The following is a 16,548-nucleotide window of genomic DNA, read 5'->3' on the forward strand; positions in this document are numbered from 1 at the left end:
AGAGTGTTTGTATCCATGACAACACCGCAAATATACCTGGGTCTGGTCCAACCTTCCCCAAGCAGTTCAAAGATGGTCATTTCTTTTGGTGTGAGGTGTCCCCGCAGGAAGTCAACAGCATCTTTACACAGGTGAGGAGACATGACTGAGCGCGGCAGGTCAGGACCTCCACAGCTCTGCAGCACCTGTAGATGCACCAAGTGTTTACAGCTGGCATAGCATTCACCATACAGAAGCATTACGGTGTATTACCTGTAAAGGTATCACTTAGAGCTCTTTTTACATTTTTTTTAAACAGTTATGCAAACTTGGTATTTGAGTGTTGAATTCAGCATGTAAACGTTTACCATTTTCACTTTACTGCACAAGTAAAAGTATTTAAAGAGGAAAAAAATCATTTTAAAATGTCCGAAATAATAAACTGCTCGGAATATTTTGAGTTTCCGTATTTTGACACCGTCCTTGGAGGACAACTAGTGGTCAAGGAGGCGTACTGTATGAGGCGTTTTCTTTTTCTCAGCTGCATAAAACCAATGTGTTCAAAGATTACTGCGCCATATAAACAGAGTCTGGTTTTGCGCTTCCATCCAGCAGTATCGAAGGTGTGGCAGAAGACTGTGGTTTAGAAAACCAACATTATGTAAGTGCAGCTGCACCTGTAGTATAGCTGAAAACCACGTTGCTCCAGTCTGGTGAGAGTTTAGTGGGTGTGTTACAAAGCTAAAATGCCTGATGGCAAAAATGCTGAACTGCTCTCATCTGTGAACTGAAAGAGGCCTAATGCGTTCCCATCAGATATGCCTGTGGGCTGAGCTCAGTCAATGCTAAGGCATCAAATGACAAAACTAACAGTAACATGCATGCATAGAGTATATTGTTGACTTTTGGGATAATCCACTTATGTGAGATCAGAAAAACTCTTACCAGCTCCAGAGGGCCAAAGAGGAAGTGAACCAGCTCAGATGCACTTGGGTTCTGTATGTGTTTCTTCAGTTTGGCCTGCAGGGAGCGCAGTGACAGACACACAGCAATGAGGCGTTGAAGAGACAACAGCTGATGAATGAGGGAGGCTAGGTGCTTTGATATCTCACCAAGAGGTTGAAGGCCAGTTTCAGTTTCTGCAGGCTATCAATGAACTCTGCTTCAGAGGGGGGCTTGGCTCGCAGGGTCAGCACGCCCTCTGCAAACAACCAATGCAACAATGACCACACACAGACTCCAGAGTTACCCGCCGGCCACACAGACACAATACAGATGGGACACAGTTTTCACTTTCTGGCCAGAGGTCAAAGTCATAAAAACCTGAATGCTCATCTAGTCAGAAGCTTATGGCTTTTGTTTCCAGTGAAATAAAAGACAATGACACAGAAATGGTAGTTAGCAGATAGCCTCAATCAGCTTTATAGATACAGGTCACCTTTGGCCAGAGAGTACGAGAGAACGTGGTGCAGCAGTGTTTCTCAACCTGAGCTCAATAGCTCACAGTTATGAGAGGTTCAGAATGACATTTGACTGATAATTCTTACCCAGATTAAGTGACAGTAGATAAGACACTGACCACAAAGTTGAGAAACAAATTCTCAAAACGGAGAATTCGTCACTTCCAGCACACTTGACCACACATCGTTATTACCAGACGATGTGGATAAACTCACACATGTGCGTTTGTCTCCTGACCCCACACAAGGACAGTGTCGCATGTAATATGCACGTTACGCATAACTGCACACGCGTGTTGACATAAAACATCACATCAGCGCCAGCGTTGGGCAGTAAAACATTACTCAGCAACATTTACAGTAATATTATTGCTTTGTGCAACAATCACAGGAGGCGACTGCTTTGACGTCACACACCACCGCCTCCAAGAGAGATCAAACAGAATATCGGTTTGTTTTGGTTTGCCGTCATTTTAAAGTGGAAGAATGCAATAATATTACTCCAGTTATAAGAGTTGCATAATGAGAATCGTATTACTTAAAAGAAGCCCAAAGTGGCCACTACTACAACACATACATCAGTGGATGAGAGTCCTTGGCCACAGAACACAAAGAGACACAAACATGGCGACGTGAGCAATATGAACATATTGTCACTGTGTTTGTGCCACCAGATGAGAAGAAAGGGAGACAGACCTGCTGGTCCTTTCTTCTTATTCTTCTTACTCTTGTTGCGCTGGTTGAGCTGAGCAAAGGCCTCTGCTGCCTTCTGCAGCCGTGCCACAAAGATCTCAATGTCATCCAGGGCACAGTTAAGGATTTGCTGAGGGGGACAAATGCTCAGGTTTAGGCTTTGAAGAATGTAGCTACATGAGAGGTGAAAGGAGCAGCGTAGCATATTAGCAGGTGTCCCTGTGGATAAAGAAAGGCACTCACCACATCCTTCTCAATGCGCTGGGCCAGCTTTTCATGTGACTCTGAGTCACTTTGCCTGAAAGCTCGTCTGTCTACAAAGACAAAAAGAGACAAAAATGAATCAAATTGACCACTGAACAAAACATTTAGAATAAAAAGCGAGCCGTGGATGCGTGTCAAATCTCACCCTGTGTGTCCACGGCTGCCACTCGTCCCCTTGCGGCAGGTGGTGGGCCCTTAGGGGCCGACGGGGGGAGGATAGTCTCTCTGTGACGCTTCATTTTTTCCTGGTTCACCCTTAACGGGAAGACATGATGACAAGTTAGCTCGCGGCTAGTTACCTTCTCAAATGTGTCTTTGACTGCATGAGTTTACATATATTAGCACTAATCTCACTTCAGAGTCTGAGGCCTCATATTCTTCCCGTGCTTGACGTCTCCAATGGCACTGTCAATGTCTGCATGAACCATCTCAGCCTGAAGAAAGTGAGGGAGAGACACAAGTTAACATTAATATTAAAATATTCCCATTTAGTAGGTTCACTCTGAGCCATACCAAAAAAAAGAGAAAAAAAAGTTATTTCAGTGAGAGTGTGAAAAAGGTTAAACAACAAGACAAATATAAACTTATTTGACCAACTCACGTGGTTTAAAGTTTTACAGTACACTGAATTCACCTCTCTAAAGCATGTTAACACCTGCAAACTTTAATTCTCAAATCTGAAATATATCCAGATGTAAAGACGTGAAAGCTGCTGGCTCTAGACATTTTTAACAACACTATATCTGGTTTGTGTTGTTGGTTATGGTGATTTCTGTTTTTTCTCAAACACAATCCTCATGTGATAAAGCAAAGGTCACTCTAGTAAATCTTTATGACCCAGCGCTTTCTTGTCTAGTCTTAGCCAGGGCTAAAAGATCCAGCATTCTAATAAACCCATTTTTGACATTTAAACCAACAAAGAAGTCATTTTCCCCCCTTAAATGGCCTGAAATAACAGGAAGTTAATCAAATAAGGTAACACAGAAATACTGCCTTTACTCCAACATGGAACATTGGCCCTTATATTCAAAATCAATCCCCAAAGCCTCATTCGGAGCCAGGAAACAACACTGACTAGTGGTGATTCTGAACTACACAGACATAATGTTATTACAGTGAGTTAACAGAGTTTCAGCTTCCTCCATACAAATATACAGGCTGCAAAGACAATAGTGCTGAAATCTGACCTGTAGTGCTCTGGTATCAGCAGCTAGGTTTTCTTAATGATATAAAACACAAAGCCATCCATCATGCAAAGACAATGTAATAATGTGGCGTATTCAAACAAAAACTCACGTCCACTTCGTCGCAGTGGAAAAAGTGGATGTCGGGTTTGTACTGGTCCTTGTCCTGACACACGAGCAGCACCACGGAGGGGTAACGGGTCTGATTCAGCACCGTCTGACACATGTGGATGGTTGGAAGAGGGAAGTTCTCCAACTCTTCCTGTAGCAGAACAACAAAAAGATAAGAAAGAGGTGGAAATAGGGAAAGAGCGAGACACCAACTGAGTACAAAATAAATGACTTGTACGAGAGAAAAGGCATAATTACAGGACTCTATTGTAGCATTGCAACGGAAAACAAAGTATATACAGCAAGTCTGACTGTGTTCAGGACTAACACAATGCAACAAGATTATTAATGTTGTTCATCTCCCTTGCCTGTCATTATTGGAACACAGAAATGTCGGTATTTCATGTTGAAATAATGTTCTGAGGTGTAAACAGATGCTTGGAGCTGTACCTGCGTATCACAATCCAAAAGTCTGACTGACTTGTCTGTGACCTGGAGGAGCATCTCCTGGGTCCAGATTTTGTCTTTTGAGTCCAGAAGAATCAGTTTCTTGATTGCATCATCCACTGTGGCGATGGCCTCTGTCTTGTCCATAACAAATGTGGAAAGATGCTGCAGAGAAAACAGTTGTTGGTGACTTAGTGTGTTAGTGGAAGTCAACTAAAAACAGCACCTGCACTTGAAGCTGTGCTCAAGAAAGTGGTTAGTCATAATTTGCAATATACTTGATCTAATTTTCAAATATAAGGAAGGAAGCTTGTGACATTTGGGATATGCTTACTTTATGCTTAGACCCTATATCAGATTACAGCTTTAGGACTGAAATAGAAAGAAACAAATAGAAAATTCTGTCTCGAAGCAGCTCAAAAGTTTCCTAATTAACACATTATATGTTATTTTTAATCTCTCATCAAAAAAAGAAGCATGTGCCAAGTATGCGTTTCTTGGCTGGAAGTAGCAGGCTGTTCACTGTTGACCGATGACACAATGACACACAATGACAAAACTCCTGGAAGTGCGGGGGGCAGCCAAGAAACAGTCTGGCACCACAGTGTTTATTTTTTTACACTTTTTTATGATTAAGTATAGCATAACTTGTTAATTAGTTAACCAGGGGAGCCACCTCCCTGTCTTCAGTCTTTAAGCTAACCTGCGGTGACTCCATAGAGAACACAGAGCCACAATCAATCTACTTATCTAACTCTCAGCAAGAAAACAAATAAAAATGTTCCCTCATTCCTTTAACTGTACTCTCTTGCTATATAAATGCTTCATTTAACTGACTTTTGTGTAGCTGGGTGAGTTTCTGTTTATCTGATCAAAACTGAACTACTGCCACTAAGTGGCTGCTGGCACCAGGATTGTTATCTTGTGTATCATTACTCACCCATGCGTGATAATGAGGGAGGCATTTAGAAGATATCCTATTAATGTGGACACAGGACATAGTTCAGAAACATGCCTGACCCAAAGCACGTCTCGGACTCAGTCGTTCCAACATTAGCTCATTACTGCTGCAATCAAAGGCCCGACTGTTTTATTATAACAAAGTTCCAGTAAGTGAAATGTAATCAGAAGATGAACCTGTGTGTCAGCTTTTATCTCTGGGCAAAAGAACAATATGCCATAACCTTCATAGTGTCGTTATCTTGCTTTGCAAATGAGGTTACGTGACAAGCATTTTAAACCCATAAGCTAACAGCATTATATGAGATAATGTAAAAAAAATTTACAGATAAATGTCACAGTAACGCCCTGAATGATCAGGACACTGACTATTACATCTTCGTTGCATGAAATGTAAACACAGACATCTCCAGTAACATACTACTACATTATACCGTAGTCTAAAAAAGTTTTAAAAAATGCTATAAAGGCAGAGCAATGACAAAAAACACTGTGCATAAGAATACCGCGGTTTCATAAACACTTAAATTCATTTTACATTAATGACCTCTAAAATCCTTATGAGCGAAATAAGAAGTTAAAGTGTGTTAAAATAAGTGTAACACTGAATAAATGAATGAACACACACTGTGTGAGTCTACGCTTCTTTGCTTTAATTTTGAAATACAATGAGATATGAAAATCAATGAAATAATGATCATTTTACCTCAACGTGATACTGCGACGTCTCCTGCATGATAAAATTGGAGTTGGAGTATTTTTTCCTCTGCTCTGTTGATAAGAACAAAAAAATAAATTTACATTTCAGAAAGTAAAAACCTCCTCGGTGCTGCTTGCGATCCTGCTGTATATATGTACACCTATATAAACAACATTGACCTCAACTCCACAGGTCGAACCTTTTAGCGGAGTGAACAGCTGAAAGGACGCATTAAAGCTGAGAACAGCAGGAGGGCAATAAGGAAGTGACAAAGAATCGTAATGTATGCTCCTTTTACTTTTTCCATGAGGTCAACTGCTAATCCCAATGTTAACTACACTGTTCAGATATATTGCACGCTTTCTAAAATAAAGTTTTCATCCTTATGATTTTCGACTATATTTTAAGGTAAAGGAATAGATCTGCAGCTGCTCGCTGCCTGAGGGCAAGTAACACGAGATCAGAGCTATGTGAGAAATTCATAATTAAGTGTGAAATCAGAGGATACTTGAGTATTAATTCACTGTGCTCCATATTAAAATATTTTGGCCGAGCTGGGATTAAATCTTCGTCAGATCCAGCGCACCGTTCAGAGGCACAGATTTACTGGAGGGTCAAAGATCAGTGACAGCGTCACACTTCCTCATCTTTACCTTTCAGCTGGTTAAAAGCTGTAAAAATCAGACTGAAGTACAGTTTCCACACCTTAAAGTTCTGTAGTAGTGAGACGGCTGAAACGATTACCGCTACAACTGGAGAACTATTCCTGAAGGCTTAAACTTAAAGAAATAACAGCAAATTATAACTTAATAGCCTAAGACTTTTGCACACTGCTGCAATAGGAACAACTGCATTCAATACAGTAAGGAAAAAGGTCACGTTCAGGCTTGTTTTAAGACACGCTTGATAAGCCTTTACAAATACTTGAAACTAAATCTAAACCCACCATTAATGCTTCCTTATTCACAAAACAGTCAAATTCTACAGTGCAGACACTGTAGAATTACAGATTACAGATTAGGAAGCTCTAGGTTTCATCTACACATCTGGCCCATTTGTCACAAAAAATTTTTCATACATAAAAATAAGTTCCAAGCAAAAACTATTTGAGACAATAAGCTCAGTAAAGCTCAATAAACACGATGAGAGCTGCAGATTAGGGTGCGTTACACGTTTTGAGAAAAATGTAATGATAAAAACATAAATCACAGCAGCTTAAAAAAAAACAAAACAAAACCAAAAAACATTTAACCTTTTCAAAGCCTAGGTTCAACATGCAGCCATCCATATCAAATGTCCGATGCACAAAAACACTGAAACTCATGTCACCATTGTGTTAGCGTGATGCATGTTCTGCATGTGCTGCATGCACTGCGTGTGCTGTTGGCTCAAGGCTTTCTTTTTGAACAGGCTGATTACAAATGAGTGTGCCAGTGTGCTCATTGACCCATTTACCAGTTGAATAGTCTGCAGGTAACAATTACGGTTAAATGAGAGCATGGCTCAATCAACTCCATTGCTAGATATCAACTCGCTCTGTGTCCCCAGTCCCCTACCCAACAAAATCAACACGCTTATGTCACGCAGATTTTCTATTCGTACAGACATAGTTCTGTTCATGTGCTTTACAGCAACACAAAGCCACTCTGTTTGCCTAGCACTTACCAAAATGTGCAATAATGCTTTAAATGACATTCTAATATTCGATATTCCAATTCATTGTGGTAATGAACATGCTTCTTAGAGTCCTACATGTTTGCCTGTGATGAAACAAGACCTCTAAAGGGGACAATTTTAGAGCCAGCGCAACCGCTGCCCAAACAATGCAAGCATTTCTCTTTCCTCTTCCAGCCATTTCCTCTCTGCTTGGCTCCTCACAGGTGAAACACAAGCGTCGGGTGTCGATCTGAAAGACGAGCTCCCCCCATGTCTTATTAATGACTGACATTTATGCCAGTCAATTCACAGTGCCACGGCAGCTTACAATAACAGCCACTTAGCAGGCAGATGGGCAAATCCTCAGAGGTCTGAAGAGTCAATGACCAGTGACAAACATGGCTCCCTGGCAGATTATCAAACCAATACATGACCCAGGTCAATCGGACAATCCTATACTGGGAAACTATTAAACATATTTAATGGGATTCAATCCAAAACCAACAAAACTGGTGATTATCTGAGTAGCAGACAAAGAATTTTGAATCAGTTTGACTAATAATGAAAAATTGCATCATCACAATTATATATCTAGTCAATCACCAACACCTTGATGGCAAAACTTTGTGATTTCTTTCTAACTGTGCCACCGCCCTTTAGATACGTAAGTTTCCGGCTGCGTCAACAAAGACTTGACCATATGTTGCTAGCAAGGACCACATCAACACCTCTCACAGCCTGACACCACTAACCAAAAGAAGAGACACTAAATGCAGTGGATCAATCGCAGAGATTCAACTGAATTACAAAACAACACAGACATTCAAGAAAAGCAACAGAGCAGGAAAACATCAATTCGAACCTGTTGATTTAGTCCCACCCAAGAAAAAGTTTACCTGTGATCCTCAACCCAAAACTTCCCGAGAAACTTATTATAGCTGCCAGGTGATTTTCAAGTCCGCAGATGATGAGTCCTAAGTGGCGTCTTTCTGCTTTACCCCAAAGCTGCTGCTGCTGCTGATAACAGATCAAGTGGGAGGACCTGTGCATCATTTGCATTCGTTTTTCTGCTGGACTGCACTGTGTGAATGGTAGGGTGGTTTGCATATGGGAGATTGTTATAATTTAACTAATGTACGTGTGTTTATTCAGCATAGTGTGAACAACCATCCTACACTGACCTACCAAATATCTAGCACTGTCATGGTTGGTGTTCAGTATTTTCCACTGTTGCCTCTTGGGGTTAAAAAGGATGGGCACGTGGCTGTCACCCTGCAGTGAGACGGTAGTGGTGACCATCTGCCAAACAACACAAGCTCATCACACGTACGGTGGGATACTTCACAAAGATTGCTAGAGTGGGAGTTTCCTGTGGATATTTGGATGATTTACGGCTCCAATATGTCACACAGACAACGAGGTGCACAGTCAGAAGTTTTGGGAACATCTTGCATCCCTACAATAGCGTCATCTGCCATTTCAGGTGATTCTAAATTTGGCCATGCAGGAAAGTGGGTTGTTCTGCTGTAGCTCGGCGTAGGTTTCTATCTGTGCCTACTATGTTGTGAAATAGTTCTTTATGTTGACAGTGTGGAAGGAGGTGTTGGCAGGAACCAGTGAGCTAATGTCTGAGGCAACGAGGGGAGGACCGGAGGCCTGAGTCCGCCTTTTCCTTTTCACTTTTCAATGTGCCCTTTATTCACCTGCAAGACATGGCCACCTCACCCTGTTCCAACCACACGTTAAAAACTGCCACACCCTGCAGTGTAAGCGAATTTCAGTGACACACACCCTAAGACAAGCATGCAACAGCTAAAATAAAAAGTCACTTCATGCCAGTACTGGATTACTGAGTTTAATAGCACTTACTACCGATTGGTAATGCAGCCCAACAATGCAAATGGGACACTAAAATAACAAGCATATCCCTGAATTCAAAGAATGTGACTAAGTGCAGATACACACACACTGGCATACATACAGTCCAGTGAGGACTACACCTGCGGCAACATGCCACAGAGTGAGTTTCCGGACACAGTCATTTGCAAAGCAAATGGAAAATTGTTGTGATTTGTGTCAGTAACAGGGCTAATCCACACAGATTGACTAGGAACAGTTTGGAAAGGTATCTAATTAAGAAAATACAGCTAAAGCTGTAAATCCTTAAAAATTGGTCACAAATCTATAGTTTCATTTTTAAGTAAACCAAGCAATGTGAAAAAAAAGTATAGAGCATTTGGGATCTATTTTCAGTAACAGATTCTTGCAAGAAAGTAAGCAAATTCTCAATACTAAACATCTAATTCCCCGACACGTAAGAGTGTCCAAACTCTTCAATGACAAGCTGTAAACTGTAGCTAGCCTGCTGTGAGTCATGCCACAGAAATAAGGGCATGTCGCAACAAAGTTCTGGAAACAAGCGAACAACAAAATGATCTTTCAGGAACAAACAGCGCAACACCTCAACCTACTTCCATGAAGCCACTTACCATAGAGGGCCTTGGCGCTGAGCTTGCTGTCCGATCTGGCCACTCCACTGAAATGACAAGAAGAGGGTACAGGGTTACGCAGCATGCCCTTCATCTTCTGACCCGCACCTCACGATAGTTAAGTGTCACAAACCCTTTTGCATGCACAGAAAAAAATACGAGCTATATACAGAGAGGAGACTGGCCAGCACTGGATGAGATTAGCCTGAGATTCTGAGCATATGGATCAGGGAGAGGGAGAGAGGGAGAGTGGAAGAGGGAGGGGGGGGGGGGTGTAGGGCACAGGGGAAGGCTGGAGCCAGAGACCCAGGCAAAACAAACAATTTTCAACAGAGCGGCTCTGTACCCAAAGTCCCTGACCCACACCACCTTCCACACACTGGGTTAGTGATTTTCTCTTGCCTGTGTGAGAGTAACCCAGCAGCATTATCTAACACACTGAAAGGTAAACATCCAGAGGGGAAGCAGCAGGAATGTGACACTCACTTGGCTTGCTTCAGCGGAGATCCCTGGTGATTCATGATTTAAGGCATCTACCTGAATGAAGAAAATGACAGACAGAGTGAGAGAAGAGAAGGAGGAGAAGGGAAAATATTTTACCCTACAATAGCGTCGAATTTCCCAGAGGAACCCACCCGAGGGATTAATAAAGTTCTATCTTATCTTAATAAGCATGTGTCATGTCTTAAAAACAGCTCAGACATTTTTCCAAGCAGAGATTCCTCGCACTCCACTTTGAGCTCATTTATAATCCAAAGGGTAAAGGCTCATAAATCTATATAACTACATTATCAAGGTTGCAGATCCAGTATGCAAAGCGTACTCTGCTGCACACTCTGTTTTTTCACTGTAGAGAGCCAGGTGTTTGGCCTGTACTGCTAAGAGTCTGGGGGCTGATCTGGGACAATGGCAGGCAGCAGGCTGACGTACTCTGTGTAATTAGATCCAACATGTTGAAGACTATATCTGCATAGCTGCAATTAATTAACTCGGTTGGTTTTTACATCCACATTGATAATTGTCAGAGTCCCGAAGGACGCAGCGTGTAACAGAGCACTGCATCTAAATCTGAGAGATCAGTGGGAGCAGAAAACGAGCGAAAACAACTGTCACACACCTTTCAGCCTGGAGACTTTAACCTGTCTATCAAGCCATTCACAACAAGGTTATATAATGTGAGCCACAACAAACACTGTGATTGAACCAGTGACTGTACAGGTGACTTTTTTTATAGTCACTGGCATGAACACGTTATCACACTAGAGATTTTGCAAGGACTTATAAGGATTTCAGCTACATTGCAGACCATAAATAGATTAAACCTAAATGCCATTACAGTAATTTTTTTTATCAATGCATGAACCACTAATAACCGTGAGTTGAACGCAACACTGAATTCTCAGCTGGAGTGACTTTTAGACTCCAAATATCACTTTAAGCAGCCAGTTCAGTTTGTATCCTCAAACAGGGATGAGCGTTTAGAAGGAATTTCAACTTTTCTACAACGACACAAACTGTGGGAAACTGACACTGAGATACTCGGAGGCATTGGGCGTGCTTCCCACAACAGGTATAAACATTCCAGTATCTTTCTTTTTTAAACAAACTGTTCTGACATTTCCTCGTGTCATGCCTTACCTCCTTCCTGAAGTCAAAACTGTTATGTCGTCCTAACAAGCACTACTCTACGCTACTTATCTACAACCTATAGCAGTTACATGTGTACGGGTGCGGTCTGAAAAGCTTATCTCGTTGGCCGATCATAAACTTAATCTCATTTACGGATAATCTCTTCAGATCTTTTGAAACAAAGAGGGGGCAATTCATAAAAGCAGTTTAGCCAACCACAGTCATACTTATTATAAGTTAAAATATGGTTATGTCCACGATGGGGCCACCTCCTCGCTGAAGATTACTACAACAAAGAGTCACATGAGCAAAGGGAAAAAAAGAAAAGAAAAGGCTATATTTACTTTAGTAAGCCTGCCCAAAAGATAGACTTCCTCTTTCCGCCCTTATCACTCTGGCCATCCTCCGTCAGTGCTATTGTTCACGGTTCTGGCCTGTTGCCAGGTTTCAGGATGGAGGTGAAGCCAAAGCAGTACAGGTAGGGTGTCAAGTGCTGTGAACTTGATGGCAAGAGGCCACCTGCTCACCTCCGCTTACTGACATTTATTGTGTGTATTGCTGAATAATGACAACCCTTTACTCAGAGGAAATTACACTGAATGACAGCAACAATTACGTACTAAACAAGGAGCCCTCTGAGAGCAAAAACCTCCACCCAGGCAGATCACTCACTGAGCAGTATTTAACTTTAAGGAAATAGTAATGCATTTTACATTTGATTATTAATTTGGTTCTTTTAAACATACATTTCTATATACATCAATAAAAACAAGTGCCAAGTGCAGAATTTTGTTTTTTGCCTCACTGGAACTTATTTTAACACGCTTATTATTTTTGCGGCTAAGTACATTTCTTAGTCAATTTAGTAATAAATAGCAAGTTAAGAAAATTGAATAAAAAAAAATCTAATAATTCAGGAACATTGTACATGTATTCAAGCTGCTATGTATTGAATCAGTCATAACCTGTTACTGTAATGTACATAGCAAAGCCAAAATAAAACAAATGTTGACAATACAAACAAAAGCAGTAGAATTTCAAGTAGTTTTACATGACGTCTAAGGTGATACTTAGAAGCTCCTTATATCATTGTTGACCTTCAGAGGTCAGAGGTTAAATGTGAAGTTATATTTTAAATCTTCATACCCTACTTTGACAACACAATAAGAATAAATGTTTCTAAGGCTTTTTGCCAATTTTCAACCAACAAATCATTATGTTGACCTCAAAGACCTTGGTGGATCTCAGCCAAAACATAATGGATTGCTAACATGAGCCCACTCTACACCTCTACAAAGTTTTATTAAAATTCATTCAAAACATTTCAGGCTATTATGTTTACAGACAAAATGGCACGCACGCATGCAAATACAACCACAAACATAACCCCCTTGGCCGGGTTAATAAGAAGCAGAGGATGCTCGTGTTTTTTCTTTTAAATCTACTAATTTAAGAAGAAAAAAAAAGAACAACAATATCAGGCTGGTTAAATTTCATATTTGAGAGAATTAGGTCCGATATCGAATTGCTTTCTTTGACAAAAAGTTATCTGAGTGTGAGTCCCGACTCAGCAAAGCTCTGCCTTATAGTACAGTCTCATATTTTAGATTTGTGGTATAATTGTTTTTGGATTGAAAACTGTCTGTCAGCATGCTAACAAATACAAACCCACAAACTCACATAAAGGTTTAACACTGAAGGTTAATTCAAATCTATGTGCATGCATATTTCAAAGTGGATTTTCTCCAGGAACGTGCATAATTATGAAAACCTCAATATTTCTTTGCTCATAGTACGCCACATACGGTTTGGACTAAATAAACAAAGGTTTCTTTAGTGCAGGATTTGCAGAAAAGGCAATAGCTACAATAAAATACAGAAACGTTCTACAAGAGGCTATTTCAGTTGCAGTAGGCAGAAATTTAAAAAGACAAAGTAAAGGTCTGCTGGCCTTCACTCTCTGTTCTAAGCCTGGCATATCCACACGCATGAAATCTCTCGGGGTTCTCACACCCCAGGAGACTGCAGCTCCTTAAGTTACTTTAAACGACAGCTCTAAAACAAACAACATATAAAAAGCATTCCAGCTCCAAGCAACACTGCAAACGCCCCACAACACACCTGAAGCTGCACAAATGAGTCACAGCCTCATTACTGTGACATAATCAGCACATGCTCATTAGCTGCCTCTTGTATAAGGAACACTTGTTTTGAAGACTGATGTCAAATGAGTCCGACTACAACAGATGTGCTTATTTTAAAAACATCAACGCTACAAAGTTAGAAAACCTTATATAGTAAGTGCTGCATCAATGATCTCTTATAAGTGCCATTACATTGACCCATGGTCTTGAAAAACAATCTCATTAGTGATAACAGTTCCTTGCTTTTTTGTAACTCGCTCACACTGTTATGATAGCTGGAAGTAACTTTTATAAAGACTGTGACTCTCATATTAGTAGCTATTACTTCTCTTTTGGTGATTAATGTGCAGCATATTAGGAGGTTACTCCTACACCCATTAATCTGGAATTAAACCATGATCCTTTGACAATCGAGTTAAATGCTGCAATTAAAACGGTTGGTGAAATCAGATGTAAACTAGGGCAGCGACGTGTACTTATCTGTTCTGTTGCAAGCAAAGCAAATACATGCACGCTCAAAAACATGAAGTGATAGCTTTGTGCAAAATGCATCTAAAATATATCAAATCAAAGTGTTGTTAATTCAAATAATTCTTCATTGAGGAAAATGTGCTTGGTATAAACTGGATGTGTGCTAATTGAGCAAATTTCATTTGACCAGACTCCATTAAATGTAACACTTTACAATGTACTGTGTGAAATTACATAGGAAAATCTACATGTAATCAAATTACTTTTGATAATGCACATGCAGTACCTGATGCACTGCAAGAGTGTCAGTTATACTTCATCAGTAACAAACTTAACAAAATGTGATAACAAATTAGCTACGAGTCTTTGTCTAATAACACATTTTAATTAAAAATGCTTAGAGGTAGTGTGTGTGTGTGTGTGTGTGTGTGTGTGTGTGTGTGTGTGTGTGTGTGTGTGTTTCAAAAAAAAAAACAAAAACATTGACTACTACTATCTGAAGCTTATTCCTGAATTTTAATGTTTTTTAACTTATAAAGTATTTGCACACTTGCAGGTTAATATCTAGTTTTTATATCTAAATAATGAATGTTCTGTATTAGTCAGGTGATATAGATCTCAGCTGGATACAGTGGCTTTATGTGAGATTATAGACTACACTATATAATATTAAAAAATAAATCGTGTATATTATAAGCTCATTCATTAACATGTAGTCTATGCTACCAGACCACCACCATTTGTTTTCTCTGCAAAAAAATTGAAACTTTTTATTATATATATATTTTAAAACCTCAACACACCACGTCTAAAACAACAGCAAACATGACTTTTGACCACACAGGAACCAATTACTTGTTTATTATACTGCCATCTGCTTTCTTCCATGCCAGTAACTGACTGCTTCCATGAAGCCTGGTGGTTCCCATCCATTCGGTTCACATCGGTGTACACAAGGTTACACGGAGTTTATAAATGAATACGTTTAACTAATCACGCAGCGTTATTATATAAACTTAGACAAGACAAACTTAAAGGGCAAAGTTAAACTTTTACTGGCGCACAAGATCGTATGACACGACTGAAAAGCTCCAGTGTAGTCAATTTGCGATTTATGAAGCAAATACTTATTTATTTATTCGTTTTAATGTAAATTTAATGTAATGGCTTTAGACACAAACAGTTGACTAGCATATCTGTTACCCATCATTGAAACTTACTGTGAAAATTTCCGGATTGGATGCGAAAGGTGACAAACGTGGATGAAACAGCGCCTTAAACATCAGCCAGCCATCCCAACCTGCAGCTAGAAAACTAAAAGAAAACCCTCCGCTGCAAATCTCGCACTATCTCTAATCTCAGTAAACCCGCTGGACTCCAAAACTGCACACCTGTAGCACAAGAAGCTTCCAGTCGGTTCTCAGAAACTGCGCCGTTGAGAAGGTGACTCTGCAGGTAACTTTAGAGGGGCGGAGCTCCTTGGACACCTTGTTTGGAAGGTGGGTCGGTCCTTGTGTTTTTCTCAGAATCTGTCAGGATGGTGACAGTTTTGAAATATGCTGGTGGTGTAACTCCAGTCATTCGCTAAAAAAAATCTCGCCAGTCACTATTCTTTACAATATAAGTTAATGCAAATCATGTAATCGTTCGGCGCCAAACGGGAGGAGGGGGGTAGTCCTTCCTTATTCTCCCGCAGTTTGATTTTAAGGGATTTAAGTGGTTAAAGGAGTAATTGTGCAAACAGTTCTTTAAAAAATGTTACTTATTCCGGTTTACCGTGGGGAAACCTTGCGCAACGGCTGGAAGCATTGTTTCAAAATATAAACGACACGTGGGATCTCACATGAGATGTCGTGGGTGACATTCAACCAATGACAGGGCAAAATAAACCGTCAACTTTACATGCATTGATTGAAACGCATTTTCCAATAAAGCTCTTCTCAGGTGGAAGCTTTTAAATTCTGCAGGTTTGTCGTTGTGCAGCAGCACAGTGACTGGTGTAAACTAGTCGAATTCGGTGGGGGGACTGAAAGAGGAGCAACAGCGTGGAACACTGCCCAGGTTTCAGTGTCACCAGCTGGTAAGAATGACCACTCTTTGTATATTGTGCTGTCCTTGCAAAGAAAACCACTAAGATAATGCAGTTCTCAGAGAGGCCTTATTTTTTGTTGACCCCCCTGAATCACCTTAGAATTCACAGCACAAAAGTCTTTGTATAAACGTTGCTGCTGACATCCAGCCAGTGTTTGTGCGTGCTTGTTGCTCAAGGACGGGCACTCTGAAATGTGGATTTTTTTGAAAGTGGTTACTCTGGAAACATTGTCCCTGTGTTTGATCATTAACTTCATCTGTTTGAAGAAA

The 16,548-nt window shown here is 40.5% G+C and overlaps 1 protein-coding gene across 3 annotated transcripts in view; it reads right to left on the minus strand.

Moving 5' to 3' along the window:
- The window catches only part of eps8l2 (EPS8 signaling adaptor L2), a 29,963-nt gene extending 13,550 nt beyond the window's left edge, over window positions 1-16,413 (minus strand). The window contains exons 1-13 of one of the 3 annotated variants that reach the window (XM_026175746.1): window positions 15,579-16,413; window positions 10,430-10,480; window positions 9,944-9,990; window positions 5,805-5,869; window positions 4,142-4,303; window positions 3,693-3,842; window positions 2,751-2,830; window positions 2,542-2,651; window positions 2,376-2,446; window positions 2,136-2,262; window positions 1,092-1,180; window positions 925-999; window positions 37-185 (exon numbers count right to left, since the gene is read on the minus strand). In XM_026175746.1, the coding sequence (XP_026031531.1) occupies window positions 37-185; window positions 925-999; window positions 1,092-1,180; window positions 2,136-2,262; window positions 2,376-2,446; window positions 2,542-2,651; window positions 2,751-2,830; window positions 3,693-3,842; window positions 4,142-4,303; window positions 5,805-5,869; window positions 9,944-9,990; window positions 10,430-10,464 (1,160 nt within the window). In that variant the 5' untranslated portion in view covers window positions 10,465-10,480; window positions 15,579-16,413. Of the gene's footprint in view, window positions 1-36; window positions 186-924; window positions 1,000-1,091; window positions 1,181-2,135; window positions 2,263-2,375; window positions 2,447-2,541; window positions 2,652-2,750; window positions 2,831-3,692; window positions 3,843-4,141; window positions 4,304-5,804; window positions 5,870-9,943; window positions 10,394-10,429; window positions 10,481-15,407 lie in introns of those variants that run through there. The other 2 variants (XM_026175745.1, XM_026175744.1) reach the window with 2 other exon arrangements.
- Window positions 16,414-16,548: the final 135 nt, after the last annotated feature.

This window comes from Astatotilapia calliptera, chromosome 7 (assembly GCF_900246225.1).
Source record: "Astatotilapia calliptera chromosome 7, fAstCal1.2, whole genome shotgun sequence".
Lineage (NCBI taxonomy): Eukaryota > Metazoa > Chordata > Actinopteri > Cichliformes > Cichlidae > Astatotilapia > Astatotilapia calliptera.